General features: G+C 34.7%; 2 protein-coding genes across 2 annotated transcripts; both read right to left on the bottom strand.

The window, feature by feature from the left end:
- Positions 1-2,375: 2,375 nt before the first annotated feature.
- Positions 2,376-16,142, bottom strand: LOC132839101 (adhesion G protein-coupled receptor E3-like). The gene is made up of 18 exons (XM_060859882.1): positions 16,124-16,142; positions 14,592-14,717; positions 14,113-14,226; positions 13,569-13,750; positions 13,351-13,483; positions 9,149-9,262; positions 8,668-8,846; positions 8,430-8,588; positions 7,176-7,253; positions 6,917-7,094; positions 6,554-6,664; positions 5,955-6,136; positions 5,712-5,834; positions 4,348-4,575; positions 4,030-4,262; positions 3,831-3,897; positions 2,746-3,018; positions 2,376-2,465 (listed from the first exon to the last, which is right to left on the bottom strand). The coding sequence occupies exons 1-18, from the start codon at positions 16,140-16,142 to the stop codon at positions 2,376-2,378; spliced, it is 2,589 nt and encodes an 862-aa protein (XP_060715865.1).
- A 1,652-nt stretch (positions 16,143-17,794) lies between these two features.
- LOC132839100 (CMRF35-like molecule 1) lies at positions 17,795-19,988 on the bottom strand. The gene is made up of 5 exons (XM_060859880.1): positions 19,793-19,988; positions 19,354-19,410; positions 19,089-19,190; positions 18,951-19,009; positions 17,795-18,127 (listed from the first exon to the last, which is right to left on the bottom strand). The coding sequence occupies exons 1-5, from the start codon at positions 19,986-19,988 to the stop codon at positions 17,795-17,797; spliced, it is 747 nt and encodes a 248-aa protein (XP_060715863.1).
- Positions 19,989-21,620: the final 1,632 nt, after the last annotated feature.

Raw genomic sequence — 21,620 nt, 5'->3', positions numbered from 1 at the left:
AAAGTGGCTGTCAGACTTTATAACACTGCATTACAGTGATATTTTATAGATATTTTATACTTATATATGTCCCCACTGGAGTATCAATAAAGTCGATCTTATCTTAACTTATCTTGTCTCATCATGTCTTCATGGGGGGGGGGGGGGGGGGAGAAATCCATTATATTCTTGTTTGTAAGTCTATTCAGACTTAAGTCAGTGAGTCCTTTTTACAGTTTTTACCTTATATTATCTAAAAAAAAAAACATATTTCCACTAGGTTCTCTAGAATAATCCAAGTTAGCCTAATTGCTAAGTTCGGTGCTGTTGATCTGTACAGAAGAGTGCATGCGACTGAGCATGTAGCTTAGAGCTAATAGTTAAAGGCAAAAAAATTACAACAAAGAAAACCGGAAAAGAATAAATAATTATATAATAAGTTAGATTGACAGATGAAGATCGTAATTGCAGCATGTAACAGAGAATAAACAAAATGGTAGAAAAAGCTTGTTGTTTTCTGAAGGTAAGTGTAGCCCAGTGAGGACAGAGAGTAGAGATGAATTGTACTTTACACAGAGAGAACAGGTCTGGAACTCTTTATTTACTTTCACCAGACCATGAGGTAAGTGAACAAGGTTTGTGTTGTGTATTTAAATTCCATAGTATTTTCAGATTAATAATTTTGTAGATTAAGCAAAAACACAGCAAGTGTCAGTTTGTGCATCTAAACTGACTGCAGATGAGAAATAATGTTAATTAATCTCTCTGTAAAACAGCATGTAAAAAGACAGTTAAAGTACTTCCCTATTTTAATAAGGATTTAAAACCTTCTGTCTCTATTAAATGAACTTGTGTTATGTTGAATAAGTGGATTAATAAAATCATATTTTGGGCCAACGATCCTCACCACATTCTGTCAGAAATAGACAACAAATATCCAGGAATTTGTCACCAGTCATTAAATGTAAAAGTGATTATATTTTAATAAATATACAAAAAAACTTTTGCAGTAAGGAAGAATAAAATAATATAAGAATAAAAAATAAGGAAAAACAAAAGCAGGAGTGGGAATAACAGCTCCATCATCTCATATGCCACGTGAACTGAGCTACTTTATATAGTGTAGGTTTTACACTTATCATAAATAATATATACAGTCAAAAAAAAAAGAAAGTGAAAGCAACTCAAAATGAACTTATTTTAAAGCAGAGTTGTGTTTTTTAAACAGCAGAATGTACAAATGATAGAAATAAACCATGATTCAACTCGCATACATTGAGAGTAAGTTCAGTGTAGAAAAGTAAGAACAATTTAATTTAGTGTCACTGTTGTCAATACCAGTATCAGGCCTTTGCCTCATGTGCATGCAAGTAGATTTACAAAATATGGAATATTTGTAATAGCATTTTATTATTAATTTGCTCCTGGCAGGAATAAGAAGTCACCTTGTTTCAAGATAAAAAAAATCACATAAATTACATGTAATAAATTACTACATTTAGCTTTAGTGAAGGGTTTGTGTATTTATTTGTATTTAAAAAAAAAAAAGACTGCTAAGTTAATGTTATCACCTCAAAGTAGAACCTCAAACATCAAACAAAATAAAACTTACATTTAACATAAAACCTAAACATGACTATGACATAGAAACCTTATGTAATAAACAAAACATAACATCTGGGCATAGCAACATCTTATAGCTCGCACATGACAACAACATTAACACATATGAACAACAATGACTCACAAACACAAAGATAAGACGGTCAATGTTCACAGCAATAGCTTGAATCAGCAATAGCTACAGTCGTATCATAAATGCATAAATTTGGGCACCCTTGCTATTTTGTTGATTTGAATACCTGTAACTACTTAGCACTGATTAATTGGAACATACAATTGGTTTGGTGAGCTTCTAAACATTTGCACACGACTGTAGGTGATGACAAGGCTACATGGTAAGGCTATTTTGTGCCTATAACAGCCTCTCTTCTGGGAAGGCTTTCTAAAAGTCCTAACATTCAGCGTTCCAATTCATCCCAGAGATGTTCAGTAGGGTTAAGGTCAGGTCTCTCACACCTTTTTTGGAGAAACTTCCCTCCTTCTTTGCAACATTGCTTTAGATATGTGATGTTTGACGGCAATCATTTATGTACCGCTCTTTTCAAATTCTGCCCCAGAAGCTCAATAAGTTCTCATCAGTAATAACATAGAATTGAAGCAGGGTGTAAATATTTTCCCCAATTTCTTTAATGATTAAAAAATGTTGGCAAACTGTGGCGGTTAAAGAGACCTGAAGTCTACAGGCTACACTTCTGTTTGCTTTGTTATTTCAAAATGTTTTAGTGAAGATATGTGCGATTTTTATTCACTTCTAAAATTCTGGTATTGTAGCTTCACTGATGTGTCTCTTCAACTTCTGTGGTCGTGTCAAGCTTTTTAAAGCAGAAACAAACACACACAAACTTCCTGTACTGCTGCCTGACCTGGAAGTAGAAGAGTGTAACATAGTCAAATAGGTCAAAAAAATTAGTTTGATAGATTCCACCAGAACCACAGTTGGGAACCCTGATCTATAAAGTATGGAATTCTTCTATTATAAATGTAGATAGATATTAATAGTCAGAAATCCAAAAGTCTTTTTTGTTTAGTTTTAGTGCATATATATATATATATATATATATATATATATATATATATATATATATATATATATATATATATATATATATATATTATTAAATATGAACCATATTAAATACTGACCTCATGGTTAAGGAGACAGTGAACAAGGAAGATGAAGGTGCCCTGCTGGTAGTTGAGAAACAGGAAGATGTTGTTTAAAATCCCATCATTTCTGGGGATATACACGAATATCCAGTAACAGCCAAGGACAACAAACTGTGCCAGGCTTTTAATCATAACGCGTATTATGAGAGCTTTATCATCAGTGTTATTCCTCTGCAAGTTTTCATTTTTGAGGCGTTTCAGGGTGAAAATCATCATGATGATAATGAAGATGTAGAGAATCATGTTTGACTGCACAGGACAAAAATAAAAAATAAAAATAAAACAATTCTGGGGTGCTTAACAAGTAGTAAATGCAAAAGCTGATCAAATAAGTGGTACACTATACTGTGCAGCCAAAATTTTAAGAAAATCTGCAGCCTAAGAAAAACCCTTTAAATGGTGAAACTGGACATTATATATAACTACACTATATCAACAAAAGTGGACACATGATCATCACACCTAAATGTTGGTGTTCCTTAAACTATTGCCACAGAGTTGTAAGCACACAATTGTCAAAAATGTATGTACATCCATTGTGTTGTGTTGAAAATTCAGTAGTGGTTCCTTGTCAAGTGCATACCAAAAAACAGGCCTGTTTACTGTTTGCATTTGTTTAGTTGTTGTGCAGTGAATGGTCCACTTCAGTACTCTCAGAATCAGTTAATGATTCTTTGGTCTTGTTGACATTAAGAGATAAATTGTTGTCTGTATATTATATTGCAACTTGCTCCACATCATCTGTGTATGCTGACTAATCATTATAGCTGATGAAGTCCACAACTATAGTGCGGACTGCCCTTAACATGTTTCATAATTGCAGCACTTCCTGATGTTGGTTGTGAGTATGATGGATCTTTAAGGCAATGCATCCTTTTATGTTATAGGCAGGGAAAAAATGGACAAAACCCTATTTTTGTCTTTTTTTTTATATGTTTTCCATAATATAGCCAATAAAGTGACATATAAAGAGTTTTTACAGGCTGCCTCACATGTGCATTAAATTCTTAATAAGATGTTTTATTGTTTAAAAGTCTTGCAAAGATGGCTGTAGTACTTACTGTGACAATAAAAAGGATAGGTATGTCAAAGCTCAGTGATTTTAAAGAATTGTAATTTTCCCAGCATCTACAGATAGGAAAACAAAACAAGAGTACAAAGAACAAACAAGAACAAAACATAAGTGTTGATAGCATTATGATGAAAATAAGCTAAACATTTGTTTGACAAAAGAAATGTTGGAGCACTGTCCACACTTACTTTTCATTAACAGATTTCTGCGGGCTAACTAGTTCACACACAATCACCACAGCCACGGGAACGAGGTAACCAATCATATTTATCCATTTCATGCTAAGCACCTCCCTCTGGTTTGATCGGATCTTTGAGAGGTTCTTCACAAGTAGGAAGATCAGCACAGTCTCAATGAACATCCACACAAATGCAGAAATAAAGAAGAACCATCGTATGCCTGCCATTACTGCACAGGCTTGCTGAATGTGGAGAGAAAATGGTGAGGAAATATCCATGCATTAATTTAGTCTTGATAAAGGTGTATAAATGTGGGATAACACACACCGGTGGTTGTAGATGGATCTGATAAAGCGGTTTTAGCAAGTCTGTGAGGTGAAACAGCAAGAGGTTTAAACACAGGTTTATTAGAGCCGTGTTGGTGTCTTTTGGGTTTTGGCAAAAAAAAGCAAATGTCAGTAGACACAAGGTCAGGAAGAACACTTCTATTCCCCTAAACACTGTCTTGTTCAAAACATCCCAACATTGCAGTGACACAATGGATCCAAATAGTGTCTATGTCAGGAAAAGGGAAGAAGAACAAACAAACAAAAAATCATACATGGCCAGATATGCTATTTGTATGTCTGATGTTTTTAAATGCTATAAAAGATTTATAATAATAATAATAATAATAATAATAATAATAATAATAATAATAATAATAATAACAGTAAAAATAGGCATTTAATATTATTATAAAATATTTATAATAATAATAATAACAGTAATAATAGGCATTTAATATGGTTACATTTTCTGTAAAGAGACGTTTGATTAACATTTTTGATAAATATATGATCTGGTTATTTTTCTATTACTTAAACACAACCACATATACTGAAGTTATGACTGTAAAATGACATCAATGATTGTCATGTCAATGTTTATATATATATATATATATATATATATATATATATATATATATATATATATATATATATATATATAAACATATATATATATATATATATATTTCCTTCATAGAGGTTGGGGGTGTTTTGGACTATTTGCAGAACAGCTTGTGACTAGTCAAAGCTAGAGGTGAACCATTTACAAGTTGTGACTATAAGCTATGCAGCACTTACCTTTTGTGTTATAAAGATATTATGTTGTTTGAGAACTCCGCATGTGTGGTGGTGTGGATAGCATTCATAATTATATAGTCATCACAGTGTCATACATGGTGGAATTGTTTGGCCTTATACAGTAAGAGTGTTATGAGTGCACCTGTGGTCTCTCAACAAGCCAAAACCCCGAAACCCCGAGGCACGGGGAGAACATGCAAACTCCACACACATAAGGTGGAGGCGGGAATCGAACCCCCAACCCTGGAGGTGTGAGGCGAACGTGCTAACCACTAAGCCACCGTGACCCCCACACACATTAATTCAAGATATGAAATTACTTATTAATATTGCGTTATAACATTTTTGGAATCGACTTCAATGGTGGTAGCAGCATCTTCTTCACTTTATCTACCACCCTTCAGTCATTACAGAAGCACACACGGTATTTACTATTTAATTATGATACATATTCTAACAAATCTTTTAGAATCCTGGTAACTTTGTTAGACAAATATGTTATTACTCATTCAGTGATCTAGAGTGGTTCTTGTATGAATTAGTTATATCCTGGTTTCTTACCTTACATGGAATGAGCTCCATGATGAGAGCAAACACTGACAGATTATCACAAGAGCACACAGTGTGAGTGCTGTTAGTCTTTGTAACAACACAGAAATCTTTAACCCATTTGTCTTTCTCCCACTGCACACATAAGAGATTACCTTCAGACGCTACCACCTAACAGATGGAGATGTGAAACAGGATTACTTAAAGTCATTATAACTATTAAGCAAAAAAGAAAAACAGGATTATTTAACATACACCGATGTGTTTGAAGGTAAATGTGACTGGTTTGGAGAGATATGTGTTAGCGGTTTTAAGAAGTGTTGCTGACACCACAGTAGACATCATGGTTTTCACAGTGTTAGCATCCGTGTTGAAGAATTTAGGCTTCAGGATGTCTTTCACATTGGTGTAGCTCATGAAGGCCACACCAGCTGAGCCTGAAGTTACAATAAATGTAAAATTACAAGGGAAATTTATGAACGTTGCAAATTTATAGACTTTTTTGTTAAATCTGGCTTAAGTTTTAAGAACTATTAATACTATCTATAATTATGTGCTGTCCTAATGGATTAATGATAATGAAGGGTTTCTGCATTTCAAGTTAATGAGCACAGTTTAGTTTAAGAGGGATTCATGTATAAGATTACGGGATGAGTAAAATTCTCCAATAGTACTGAATAACCAATGACTGCATAAAAAGGGCTTTTCAAAGTGCATTTCAGTTCTTCACCCAAAGACCTTGAAGTATTTTAATACTGATTAGATAGTTATTTACATTATTTACACTTACTCAACCTTTAGAAGGGGGGAAATCTAGACAGATACAATATTAATATTCATTAATGGTACTATACCTTTATTATTCTTTGAAAGCCCAATGAGATCGATTTCCAAGGTAGCATCATTTGTGCTGAGTTGGGAAATGAAGAAAGCATCAGAGTCGACCACTATTAAAACTCCAACCTCTGTAAAGAAATAAAGGGTCAACTATAAACTCTATTCTATAGGATACATGGTTTGTTCTAAAGTGAAGTAAAATGATGCTTCCAGCTTCAAGAAAAATTAATAATTATTCTAAACCTTTAGTTCAGAATCAATTAAAGCATTTAAAATAATAAAGTGATCATATTGTGACTTGACAGTACATGTTTATTTCTATTAGGTAAAAATAAGTATAAAGCTCTAGTGTTTTATGATTTATTAACCAGAAATCATACCTAAATTTTGAACAGAGATGCTAGCGTTGTAGGTTTCTGTTTTTTTCACCAGTTTAGACACCAGTTTCTTATTCAGATCCATTGCAGCATTTCCATAATACATCAGATTGTTTTCAGTAGTGTTGCTTTTCGCACGATTCATAAGTTTTATTATGATGTTCAAATAACGTTCCACAACCTAACTGACAGCCAGAAAGATGTTATGCTTACATTAAAAAAAACAGTGCCAGTTAGGATCTAACAGCAAAGTCAGACTCACCTCCTTTGTTAATTCTTGAGTTGTGTTGTCCTGAACCTCATTCAGGAAATTCATTATGCAAAGTTCTGTCAAATTAACCTGGGTAAAAAAAGGTTCTTTTACAAATACAAGTACAAGTACAAATATTACATTTAGTGTTACCATGTAATATTTGTACTTGGATGCATGAAAAATGTATATTATCCGAGTGGTCTAGACCAGGGTTCGGCAACCTTAAACACCATTAAAGACACCATAAAGAGCCATTCGGAGCCGTTTACCACAGAAAAAAAAACACAGGTAGCCACAAAACCCTTTTGACATCTAAAATGAAGATAACACTGCATATATCGGTTTTTACCTTTATGGAAAGTATAGAAAAAACTGTAGTGTGTTGCATTTATGACATCAATGAACTGCTACAGAGTAAACTAAATTTTATTTTTGCAAGCAAACAAAAATATTTTGAACAGTTTGAACTAACCTTAACAAAAAAGACGCTGGGTTGAAGTTTACTTTCAAATAAAATGTTCAATGTCTAATTGAGTCATCTTCGTATTCATGACATAAAAATTTTAACTTCCCGGCTGCAGTAAACCAAAAATGCGTCTGCTTCTGTGTGTCGGATTTCGCAAGTCGGCAATTATGACGCATATTTTGAGCGACAAACAAATTAAACACGGTTTATTTTAATGTTACAAGAGCGTCATAATCTTAGAATTTAGAATTACATTTTTTAAAAAACTAACTAACTAAATTAAAATAAATTTAAATTAAATATTTATTTTCCAAATCTACTGGGAGCCGCAGCAGAGGGATGAAAGAGCCAGGAGATGTCCAAGCAATGGGACAGAGTTTACATGCTTTTAGAGAGAAGAATGGCAAAATACTGATAAGTGAAGATGTTCCAAACTGATTGAGTGGGTGTGCACACTTATGCAACCAGTTTATTGCACATTTTGTCCCCTAAAATATTCTTTTTTGTTTTTTTTGCAAATAGCTTGCAATTTTACAAAAAGTGAAAAATTCTAAGAGAATTTATCTTGGTTTCATTTTTTTACCTCACACAAACATGCCATTTTAACAGGGGTATGTAGACTTTTTATCTCCACTGTATGTAGGCTTCCCTGTCTGGCAGCTTATGAGGCAGCGCATAAAAGAATGAAACCTTCGGATCATCTGTCATCTGCAGCCATGTCATGCTACACACTTACATGGACTACGTACTATATTATATTTGTACTATATACTATATTCATCATACATATGTCTTACTCTGCATGGGTCAGTCTCCATGATGAGAGCAAACGTAGCCAGGTGATTACATGAGCACACAGTGTGACTGCTGTTAGTCTGTATGATGTCACAGCCATGTTCAACCCATTCTGTGTCCTTCCAGTACACACACGAGAGACTGGATTCAGGTTCTAATGCCTAACCAAACGAGAAGGGAGATACATCTTAAAAGCTGAATATCAAAAGGTAATTTAAAAGCTTCTTGATTAATACTTACACTGGTGTGTTTCAGGGTGATGTTGATTGGTCTGTTGAGGTGTTTACTGGTGATTTCTGAAAGCGAGACTGATACCACAGCTGACATCATAGTTTTATTTGTTTGGATAAAAGTGTTAAAGATAGGTTGTAAGATGTCTGACATATTGGTGTAGATTATGATGGTCACTGCTGCTGATTCTATAAATAAAAATATTAATAATTATATATTGAAAAAAGATTCATCCCAACCCATCCAAACTTCTCTTAAATCTTCAATCCTTCCGTTTTATGATATTATATGTATATATACATATAATGTATATATGATATTGTCAGGTAGAGGTGGTGGAGGTGGTCAGTTTTATAAAGAAAGCACTGAAAAAACTACTAGAAAAGGAATTATGTTGTTCATGTATGTGGAGATAAGTAGTTCAAACAAGTGAATCCCAGATTAAATTAACCACACATGCAAATTTTTGTTAAATTCTTAACTCCCGCACCTTTATTTTCAATTGAAATCCCGATAAGATCAATATCCAGAGCTGCGTGGCTTGTGATGAATGTGGGAATTTTGTTCATGGTGACATTCAGAACAAATGCAAATATTTGAATCTCTGAAAAGATAAAAGTTTATATTCAGTTGTCTTCTAAATCTATCCTTCAGTTTGTCATAGTTTTTAAATTCTATATGCAAAGTTAAAAAATTATAAATTCTACACGTGTACAAACTTAATTTACAAAAAATTACAAACAAGACAAAGATGAAAGATGTAACCTAAAAAGTATTATATATTAACTGGTCATCTACTGTTTTACTTGAAATGTTTTTGGAGTGTTCAATTATTTATAAGCAGGTACCTAAAGTTTGGAGAGAGATGTTGGTGAACGTGTAGGTGTCTGTTTTGTCCACCAGAGTAGATGCCAGTTTCTCACTGACATTTAGTACATAATTCCCAAAGGATATTAAATCATTTTTTTCATAACCAACTTCTTTAACATGAGTTGTAAGATTTCTTATTATGTTCAAATAGCGTTTTGCAAGCTGCCCAAAAGCAAAAGAGACTCCAGTGAGTGCATATAAAAAAGCATTAAACTTCCTGTCCAACAAAAGCACTTACAGTATAATCACAAACAGGAACAAGCACCATAGATGTCTCACCTCCAGAGGTAAGCCAAGAGCTGTGTTTTTGTAAATTTCTTGCATGACTTTGAATGTGTTTTTTAACGTCAAATTATCCTAGATAAAAAAAAATATATTTCTGTCAACAGCTGTAAATTATTAGCATATAGTTAAAAAGCTTAAATATTTTGTGTTGGTATGCATCAAAACCATGTGCAATCAATGTAAAATCTTTAGCTATGACATTTTATGATGTTGATCTTTTGGCTGCTCCCACAGTGGATCATTGACATTTACAGCATTTAGCAGACATTCTTATCCAGAGTGACTTACATTTTTATTTGTTTATACAACTGAGCAATTGAGGGTTAAGGGCCTTGCTCAGGGGCCCTGCATTGGCAACTTGGTGGACCTGGGATTTGAACCAATGACCTTCCAATCAGTAGTCAAACACCTTAAGCACTGAGCCACCACATCCCTCAGGATCACCTGCTCCATGTATTTGATTTGGCACAGGTTTTATGTTGGGTTGTTTGCCAAACTCTACAAATTTCACTGTGACTTTTCCCAAAAGATGTAAAGCCCAACCCACTTTGGATGATATGGTGGCTCATGATCCAGCCTGAAAGGTTTGTAAATAAAGCTGTTTGCCAGGTCACACTAGCTGTACAACCTGAGCATAGTGACAGACGGTGACATAATGATGTGTACGGCAGGAAAGTAACATATTCTGAATTCCAACATCACTTCTACAGCTGTCTACATCCACCCAAAATGTACAAGTTGTGCACTTTTATGTTGCTCATTCTACATTGAAATTAATCCCTGGTTACATCATTGATGGAGAACACACATGACAGACATCTTACATACACATATTTGGAGTGCAGTCCTGGCCGTAACCATGAGCATTAAATAAAAGTAAAAGTGTTTTGTCCTTTTAATTATTAGTTTGGTTCATTCTTATCTTTGTATAGTTTCTAACCATAATATTTTCACATATTCTGCTATATTTTGATACTGATAGTGTGTACTTAGGATCTCTTACTGTGTTTGGGATGGTCAGCATGTAAAGTAAAAGGTCTCCTGACTGGTTACAAGAGCACACAGTGTGAGTTCTGTTGGTCTGTGTCACATTACAGAGGTTTTCTTGCTGCATCACATAATTTTGTACACAGGAGAGAATGCCTTCATTGTCTGTATCAGAACCCTGGTCAATGACAAAATTAGACAAATTTATTAAATTAAATCTAAAACAAACAAACAAACAAAAAAAAGTGTGTAAAATTACCTACATTTATGTGTTTGAGGGTGAAGTTAACTGGCTTGGTGATGAAAGCTTCTTCAAATGTTGACATCACCAAAGTAGACATGATGGTTTGATTTAGGCGATTAGTTTTGGGGAAAAGTTCCAGTTTGTGTGCCATGGTGGTGTAGCTCATGAACATCACAGCAGCTGATCCTGAATGAAATTGAACTTTTCACCTATAACCTGAAATAATCTTTATACTATTCAGTAAGAGCTTTAAAAACTATTGGCAAATTTTTGTATTACAAATAAAATGTTTGGACAAACTTTATAATCTAATTGAAACCCCAAGTGGGGTCACGGTGGCTTAGTGGTTAGCATGTGCGCCTCCCGCCTCCGCCTTGTGTGTGTGGAGTTTGCATGTTCTCCCCGTGCCTCGGGGGTTTCCTCCGGGCTTTACTCAGTAAATTTTAATGTGATTATAGAATACTGATTATGTCTGTCTTCTTGAATTTCAGCAGTTCTTGGTAAAATGGGCATGTGTATGTTGCCCAGCCTAACAATTAGCCAGAAAAATATTACTGTAGCACTAAAACCACTTTACCCTCGATTTTTTTTGAAATCCCAATGAGATCTATATCCATAGAAGCGTAGCTTGTGTTGAAACGAGGGGTTTTACTCAAGATGACATTAGGTCCAACCTTGAAAAGCTGAACTTCTGGAAAGATGCATATGAAATGTCAGGTGAGTTTTTTGACATAGTTTAAACTCTATACTTTAAAGCACATATAAATAGAAATGGTGTATAGCAAAAGTAGATCATATTTATGTAAAGAGACATTGATGTGAACATATAAGATGTATACAGGTATACAGGTGTACTATTATATCATTTGCTAGTGGTTTCCATACCTAGCGTTTGGAGAGAAAGGCTGATGGAATAGTAGTTATTTGTTTCCTTCAACAGTGTTTTTGCCATCAAACAATTTGCATATAATATCACTAATGCATTCAAATTGAATTCAAATTGTATAGCGATATGTTCCGCAAGGTCCATTGTTGCAGTCATATACGTTTCCACAGTCTTAACAATAAACATATTTCCATGAGTACATATTAAATATAAAAAAAACATTCTGTCTATAAAAGTGATTGTACTAATAATCAGCAAGAGAATCAAATATTTCTCACCTCTTTTGGTAATTCTGCTGGTAGGTTCTTTTTAAGTAAATACACAAAGTATACTGGACAATATGCATTTAAATTAAGCTAGAAAAAAGAGATCAGTATTAATGAAATGCATTTGACATTTAAAAACATGAGTGTTGACTTCATAGATATAAAAATCAAGGTGCTTTAACCTAGATACACCATCCACAACGCAATTGAGCTGAATGGTGGACGTCTCAGAAAAAGAAACATCAAGTTTTACAATTTAATGTCACTTTGCAGTCTGACTGTTTAACCTTCTGAGATTTGTTTGTATGTTTCTCCTTCAAAACCGAAGTGTTGGTGTTGTCCAATTTTCAAAGTTTGTTACATTGAAGGTTCTTCAGTTTTGATTGCTAACTATGTTACTAAAGTTAACCAGCTAATTTGCAGCATGTGTTCTGATCCATCAATTCCATACTCACAAGTAATTGGTCTTGGATCACAGACTAGCTATTGTAACAGCTTTACTCTCCACCTCCCCTCCAACCCACTGAAGGGAGCCCTCTCCAGAATTCCGACTTCCGGGTTCCGGGTCCATTGTGACCATGCAAAGTACTGATCAGTATTCTTATTATCATATCAAGCCGTTTATTGTTTGCCTGCCAATTCACTTGTTTTCTCTTTAATGGACTGAATGGATGCCCCTCTGACAACTATTTCTGTTTTTTGGATTACATGCTATGCTCTGTTTATTGTCTCTTGACTTGCATTGTTTGTTCGGTGTTTTGGTGGTTAATAAAACTCTGCAAATGGATTCAGTTGTGTACTATCCTGACTTAATGCTACAGCGCTAATCACTATGTACAGAGCAACAAAAATGGTGATAATGAACTTTATGTAATGTTAGCTAGCTTCCTAAAAATCAGTCAAATATTAATCTAATATTTTGGCATGTGAAATTTTTTCTTTTTTTTTGTACAACCAAGTAATTGCCGAGGCAAAAAAGGAACTATTATTTATAATTAGAAGTTATTATTAAAATGTAAAGTTCATAAGTTAAAAGTTTTTAATTTCTTATTTTGATGTATAATGCCATTCATTCAGAAGATGTCTGTATATATCCACATTATATATTATACATATATTACACAGGTATCTTACCCTGCATTGTTCAGTCTCACTGACGAGAGCAAAGTTAATAATGTCTTTACAAGTGCACACGGTGTGAGTCCTGTTGCTCTTTGTGATGTAACAACTAGGCATTTTCTGCACTGTCCAGTCCATACAGGACAGAACGGACCCAGGGCCCAACTCCTTGCCAATAGAAAAAGGATCAAAATAAACATTTCAAAATTATTAAAATGATCATGAAAGTTATTTGAAATAGAAAAATACATACTCTGATGTGTTTTATGGTGAAATTGACTGGTTTGATTGTCTTTTTGTTCCTGACATTGACAAGTGAGCAAGAGACCATGGCAGACATCAGGGTTTTTTTTGATTCAGTCAGTGTGACGGTGAAATTCGGATTAAAGATGCTTTCCATATTGATGTAAGTCATAAAGGCCACAGCAGCTGATCCTGAATAAAATAAAATGAGCCTAAGTACAGATTTAAAGATTAAAACCAAGTGCTTAAATATGTTTATAATCTATAGACAGTTGGAAATACTGTATAGACGGTATATAGTGAAGGCAATGTAGCTAGACATATGACTAAATTAAGATAGATTAAGATTAAATTAAGATAATATGAAAAGACCAACTGAATTCTGACATTTATCATTTTATTTTAAGTCAAATATTTATGCTAACTTTTAGACTTTTTTTACTTTATATTTCCTGGAGACATTGTTTCTTTAGCAGTCTGTTAATTAACCTGGAACATTTTGAATATCTGATGAAATTAACTTTCCAAACACATTGTAAAGAAAAGTACTGTACCGTTATTTTCTATTGAAAGTCCAACAAGATCAATATCCATAGAAACGTGGCTTGTGACGAGTGTCGGAGTTGTGTTCAAGTTGGCATGAGGTCCGACCATGAAAACTTGAACCTCTGGAAAAATATAAAACATGATTCAGTGACTTTTTATTTTTTTGGTTTAGTTCGGTTTTATTTTTCTGCTTTAGTATAAATATTAGTTTTATTTTCTATTACTCTAGTTTTGATTTAGCATCAGGCTAATGAATGTATCACATGTATGTATGTATTTATGTGATCGGAGCTGTTGTGGATTTGTTTATTAATATCCTGTAGTCTTACAGAAAAATAATATCAGACATGCACTGATCATACACACGTGTTTCAAAAGCCTAGCAAATAAAATAAAAAGCTAAATGATGTCATTTGTCCCTAATTGGAAAATGTCCCCAATATTAATTTAAGCCCCTAGTAGATTTTTTCTCTGTTAAATTCCTTACCCAGATTTTGGACAGAGAAGCTGATGTTGCTGTAGGTGTCTGTTTCCCAAACCAGTTTAGACAAGAGTTTCTCAGTTACATTCAATAAATCATGTCCATAGGAGACTAAGTTAGTTCTGTCAGTAGCTTGGTTTAGCACAAGAGTGGAAATATTCATTATTTGAGTTTAAAGAATTTTCCACTTCCTACGAGATGAGACGAGACGAGACGAGACGAGAGACACCGATTATTATATATTCAAATATTCAGGCAGTGCAAATTCTGTCAATTAAAATATTACAGCACCAAAAACATCTCACCTCTTGAGATAAGTTTTGGGGCATACTGTCATGGATCTGTTTCAGGAAGTCTTGTGCACAATTTACAGTTAAATTAACCTACAACAAAAAGATCAGCATTTATATAAACATTAAAGTTGCTGGAAATAACAACATATTAATGACTTAATGCTAAATCTCAAGCGGTGGTGTAGTTTCTGTCTTTATTCAGAGACCAACCAAAAAGATAAAATACAAACAATTTTCACTTAATATTTTACCTGACATTCTTCAGGCAGTTCTACATCAGGACCTGAAAGACAGAATTACACTCTGAAATCTTCATGAGATCAAACTTCAGATTTTTATTACACATTCTTTTTTATTATGTAGCTTAAAAATGCCAAAAACATAATAATAATAATAATAATAATAATAATAATAATAATAATAATAATAATAATAATAGCTACTTTGGAAGCTGTTGTTTGTAGTGAAGTGATTTGCATATTAATGATTTGCATAATTCAGGTAATAAATTTCAGTCTAATCAGGGAAACTTTTCTCTACATGAAGAAATTCATGGGATTATAAAAGGGGGTCAGATTCATACAATTCAACAAGTCAAGACAAAACTGTTACGAACCAGTTTCAGTCGATTTTATTGAATATTAATCTCACTTTGAATTTTTCATAACCGAATATGCAATTTTAATAAATGAAACTCATCTGTTTCTTTGGGGGAGATGTGAGATCTGATTCCACAATTCTGTCACTTCCTTTATTTCTTACTTACTGCTGAATGAAGCAAACGCTGTCAGAATGAGAACAGTGACTCCTGGTGGAGAGACATGGGAATTAACCTTTATATAATGTTCCTGATATGTTACCTCACATCTGTTAGAATTATAGTGTATAAGTATAATTAAAGTGTTAATGTTTTACATCTGTGTGGTAGAGATATTAGTCAGAAAGATAAGTATTAAATGTCACAGAGTCATTCAGATTTAATATTAAATATTACATCGAAAAACATTCTATGAGACGGTAATTCTTACTAAAGTACAGTTTATATTATAATATAAAAATGATAAAGTCAAATAATGTTCAGTGTACATATATATTACTGTACATATTTAACCATGTTAAACGGATAAATAGCTTTAATATTTTTATAATATCTTTTAATTTTAATATCAACATATATGAGTGAACAGTGAAATCTTTTTCTGTACAAGTCAAACTTAACACACAGTGTATGAATAAATTACTCACCTTTCAGTAGATAAATCATGTTCAATTTACTTTTGGCTAGATTTTCTCTTGTAGTTCATGTAAATGTCCTTGTTTACAGAAAGAAAGACTGAATGCAAGTGTTTTTTTGACAGCACTAGATATCACTGTGTGCCTATCACTAAATCTAAATGCTTTGCATTTGGCATCTAAAATGTGATGTGTCTTTGTTATGAAGCAGCAAAGCGACGTTTGCATAGACAAAGTTACACAATGAGTGAGAACAAAAAACAATCGTACAGTATATTCCACACCTTTAACAACGTCAGGGGTTCTTGAATGTTTTGTATCCAAGGACTCCTTTAACTGTCTAATAAATTATATACAGATTCAACAAAGATTTCAACAATACTTTATATTTATAGTGGCAATAGTTTTAAAGAAAGAATTAGATCTGAGATGACATTATTTTTAGGCCTACATGTTTTCGATATGTTAAAGTGTAAACCCAGTAACATGCAATGTTTTAATTATATCTACACTACTGTTCAAAAGTTTTGGATGTCTTTGAAATGTCCTTGTCCTTGATTTCCAGTAGTGCAGCGGAGCTTCATTCCGTCTCCTTTTTCTGGTTCGAACCTGTTTTTGCTGTTCTACGAAGGTTCACAGCATGAGGAGATAAGTTCTCATCGCTCCTCGCACTGCACCCCACACCCTCCGATCTACAGCACTGCTCGACTGGTCCCACCGTCTCTCAGGGTAAGAGGCAAGTTTACTACAAGACTCTTCTCTGTACTGGCACCAAGGTGGTGGAATGAACTTCCCCTAGAGGTCCGGACAGCTGAGTCACTGGATATTTTCAAGCGGCGGTTGAAGACCTACTTATTCAGGAAACACTTCAACTAGCACTTCTTTCCTTATCTTTTGCATTTAAAAAAAACAAAAAAAAAAACACGTTTGACACTTTTTCATTGTAACTTTGAACAAATGTTTTAAACTCATGGTATCTTAAGTATGTAACCTAGTGAGCCAGCATTAATGTGTTCAATGCTAGAGATTTAAGCACTTACTGTTTGTACGTCGCTCTGGATAAGGGCGTCTGCCAAATGCTGTAAATGTAAATGTTCTTACCATGAAAAATAAGAACTTGGCCGTTTTGAGCAAACCCACAACTCCTGATGCTCCAGATACTAAACTAACCTACAGAAGGCCACTTTTATTCCTTCCTTAATCAGTACAACAGTTTTCAGCGATGCTAGCACAATTGCAAATGGGTTTTAAACCCATAAAATGAGATTGAAACAGAACACTGATGGTTGCTCATTAAATGGAAGTAAGCCTTTTTATTCACACATAATTTTGAGATACACAATCTCACTTCTATCGTTTATTTGTGCAGAAAAAAATAAGCAAATATGCTGACAAAGTGACAAAAGCTTTCATTATTAGTTTGATAAAAGTCAATCACATTTGATTTGGTTAAACACTGTTTTAATGCAATTTACAATAAAAGAACAATTTAGTTTAGAAGTGAAGGCAATAGCTGCGATGGGTTGGCACTCCGTCCAGGGTGTATCCTGCCTTGATGCCCGATGACGCCTGAGATAGGCACAGGCTCCCCGTGACCCGAGGTAGTTCGGATAAGCGGTAGAAGATGAATGAAGTGAAGGCAATAGCATGTAATGATAGTAATGATAATGATAGTAAGTGTTATCACTGTCGCTTGATTGTAGCGTAGACATCACATGACTCCTGTGAAATAGCAGGCGTGTGATTGAGCACATGGGATCTCTGCTCAAGGTAGGAAACGGGTCGTGTTGATGTGAAAATTGGCGCACAACTCTGAGGTCGTGGACAGTTTCCAGACCGTAGAATAGCAGAATACACGACTGCCTCTGGATGTTGAACTTGGTTTTCTCCAGAGAAGCTCTGACTTGCTGCGGGTTTTAAGTGGGATGGAAGAGTATGAGTCCGGTTTTGGCTCGGTTTTGGAGCTGCATAAATGCAATCTGGGCTCTGGGCAGGGGCTAAATAGGTGCTTTCATCCTAAAAAAAAAAGAAAGGAAAAATAATAAATGCTTAATAGCCTTACAGCATGTAAACACAATGACTGTGATATTTTCTAATGAATTCACCTTAAATTTAAAGAAACTTGTAGCCTAATTTAAAGCCCACAGACTCAGACAAGCAGTTAGTAAAGACGGAATAATTAGTTGAAAGTAAACACACACACACACACACACACAAACAGACATACACACAGACAGACAGACACACGCACACAAACACACACAGACAGACACACACAGACAGACAAACACACAGACACACACACGCACACAGACAGACACGCACACAGACACGCACACACACACACACAAACACACAGACACACACACGCACACACACGCACACAGACAGACAGACACACACACACAGACACACACAGACACACACAGACAGACACACACAGACAGACAAACACAGACACACACAGACACACACACACACACGCACACAGAGACACGCATACAGACACGCACACACAGACACACAAACACACACACAAACAGACACACACAAACACACATACACACACTCACACACATACACACAGACAGACACATGCGCACACACAGACACACAGACACACATACACACACACACACACACACACACACACAGACACACACACGCACACACACACAGACACACATACACACACACACACACTTAGACACACACACACACACACAAACACACAAACACATACACACACACATACAGACACACTCACACACATACACACAGACAGACACACGCGCACACACAGACACACATACACACACACACACACAGACACACTTACAGAGTGACCTTGTCCACATTCCACATCAGGTTCTGTGTCATTTCCGTGCTGTGTTGATGCTACAGGAAACAAAACAGTTTGTTAATGTTTTAGAAATGTTGTAATATTGAGTGTTTTATAAATTATTTCTTTTATCACCTTCTTTGGCCTTGTTGAACTTTATAATGACAAATACGGCACTCATAATCCCACACAGCAGCAGAACTGCACCCAGATATAGCCCGAGATCCACAGATTCATCTGATTTAAAAAATACAAACATTAATAATATATCCTTGTCCTCCAGCTTGCTAGGTTCGGGTTTGGTAGGTTTTGGATTGAAGCTTTTTCGAACATTATGCATGCATTTATCTGTATAGAATGGATGAGACTATGAACATACTGGTATATTTGTATTGGTTACCTCTACTGTAGGTTTCCTGGTCCTGTGGTTCTGTGCTTCTCAGTCTGGTTATTGTGGCTGCAGTTTGGGAAACGAAAGTTAGTAAGAAAAGCAGAGCAACTTTCCTGACTGTAAACATTATGTACAGGCTAATTATGTGATAACTGTGCAAATATTATAGACTTAATAAATAATAAATATATAATAGGCCAAGATTCTTTAAACATACAGAGCTTATGTAGATCAGTAAATCATGTAGGAGCCGCTTCATGCTAACCCAATCTGAATGCCTACAGTATGATGTGTTAGGTTTTAGGGTTCAAACTAAAATAAAAGTACATTTGTGATTTCACATTAAATGTGTTATAATGTTGAAAATCTATTGTAACTTCTGAAACCTTTCTACTTCTGATGATAATATTCAGGGGTTAATAATAAAATGTGAGATCTCACTTCTCACCATTTTCAGTGGTTACATCTTGCACAACATCTTGCACAACATCAAGGTTAACCTCTAGCCGATAATTCTCCTTCGCCTGTTTCACCCCGCACCAGTAAAGCCCAGCGTCCTCCACACTCAGGTTCCTGATAGTTACGGTGAATTCTCTGTTCTCTTTATTGTCCTCCACAGAATATCTGCTGTCCCGGTGCCACATTCCACTGCTGCTCAGCGTCACAAGCTGTGTTTCAGGTTTGCCTTTATTGAAGTACTTTTGAAAGTTCTCATTTCCTTCGAGGTACGAACAGGGAACGGTAACATTTCCTCCTAGTGGTCCTTTCACTCTGACTCCTCCAGACACCACATTGGGTTCAGCTGACAAAAAGCCTCCATGTGACATAATGCCTAGTTAATATGCAGGTTATACAAAGAAATGAAATTAGTGTACAGAAAAATATTTTCAAGATGCGGTTAAGACCTCGAAGAAGAGTTTTATATTTCTCATTCTGCCACTTCACCAGCTCTACACAAGCAGATCATTATAAACCGGTGTGAAACAGATTGTTGGGTTAAATTGTTTTAACAATGGTACAGATTTACCAGGTGAAATATATGACTTTTGTAAAAAAAAAAAAAATAATAAAATAAAATATATAAATATATAAATATATATATATATATATATATATATATATATATATATATATATATATATAACAAACTTAACACAATCCTGCTTTACACTTTATTAGCAAGTTTCAAATAAATCATTTTTAATTGTGGATAAAATGTACCAAATCTGCAGCACTTCAAAAATAGATTAGCATTTTTGCTTATTTGAGCTCACTACACTTATATATATCACTTTTTCTATATCGTTATTAAAAGATAATTTTTTAATAAAAAATATTGTACTTACATTCAAAAAGAATCAGACTCACAGCTATAATGTTCATGATGAGGAGAAGATGAAGAACAAAATGAATAATATATTATAATGATATTCAAAACATATAGAGAATAAAGACTGGGTTTATGTGTGGCTCATTAAAACACAGCGGTTTCAGAATAAAACACAACCAGACTGCTGGCTAGAGCTGAGGGGAAGTGGTGGGAAGTGTGTGTGTGTGTGTGTGTGTGCACATGTGTGTGTGTGTGTGTGTGTGTGTGTGTGTGTGTGTGTTATTTGGGGCAGTGTGTGTGTGTTATTTGGGGCAGTCCCACCCATGTTGTTTATGTCCAGATCAGAATAGGAAAATTTGAGCTGCAGAAATTAATTTATAAAAACAACAACAACAACAACAAAAAAAGAGATTAGATTTAGGTGCTGTGTGTGTGTGTGTGTTTGTGTGTGTGTGTGTGTGTGAGAGAGAGAGAGAGAGAGAGAGAGAGAGAGAGAGAGAGAGAGAGATTTAGAGAGAGAGGTTTACTCCTAAATTCTAAGTTAAACAGAATCGTCAACACACACACACACACACACACACACACACACACACACACACACACACACACACACACACACAAACACACACACAAACACACACACACAAACACACACACACACACAAACACACACACACACAAACAGACACACACACATTCCATGATGCATTATTTGGCATATATTTATATTTATATTTATAAAATGAATAAAAGTTCATTCATTTTCTCAGGCATCATCGGGCATTAAGGCAGGATACACCCTGGACGGAGTGCCAACCCATCACAGGGCACACACATACACTCTTGAAGGAGAACATTTATAATTAAAATCATTTTTAATAATGATAACCTTTTTAATTTAATGAGCTTTTTTTTTAAGGTAATGAGACTTTTTTCACTGTCTCCT

The sequence above is a fragment of the Tachysurus vachellii genome, chromosome 24 (assembly GCF_030014155.1).
Source record: "Tachysurus vachellii isolate PV-2020 chromosome 24, HZAU_Pvac_v1, whole genome shotgun sequence".
Classification (NCBI taxonomy): Eukaryota; Metazoa; Chordata; class Actinopteri; order Siluriformes; family Bagridae; genus Tachysurus; species Tachysurus vachellii.
The sequence above is the reverse complement of the archived record's forward strand: the minus strand, read 5'-3'. Positions and strand labels throughout refer to the sequence as shown.

Excerpts from the sequence above, each read along its gene's own strand:
- LOC132839101 (XM_060859882.1), bottom strand. Across the intron at positions 6,137-6,553 it reads GCTTTCAAAGAATAATAAAG|GCTCAGCTGGTGTGGCCTTC; the intron begins GTATAGTACCAT and ends TTGTAACTTCAG. Across the intron at positions 3,898-4,029 it reads CAGAAATCTGTTAATGAAAA|ATGCTGGGAAAATTACAATT; the intron begins GTAAGTGTGGAC and ends TCCTATCTGTAG.
- LOC132839100 (XM_060859880.1), bottom strand. The coding sequence starts at position 19,988 with ATGTGGCACCGGGACAGCAGATATTCTGTGGAGGACAATAAAGAGAAC. Across the intron at positions 19,191-19,353 it reads CCAGGAAACCTACAGTAGAG|ATGAATCTGTGGATCTCGGG; the intron begins GTAACCAATACA and ends TTTTTAAATCAG. Across the intron at positions 18,128-18,950 it reads AATGTGGACAAGGTCACTCT|GATGAAAGCACCTATTTAGC; the intron begins GTAAGTGTGTCT and ends TTTTTTTTTTAG.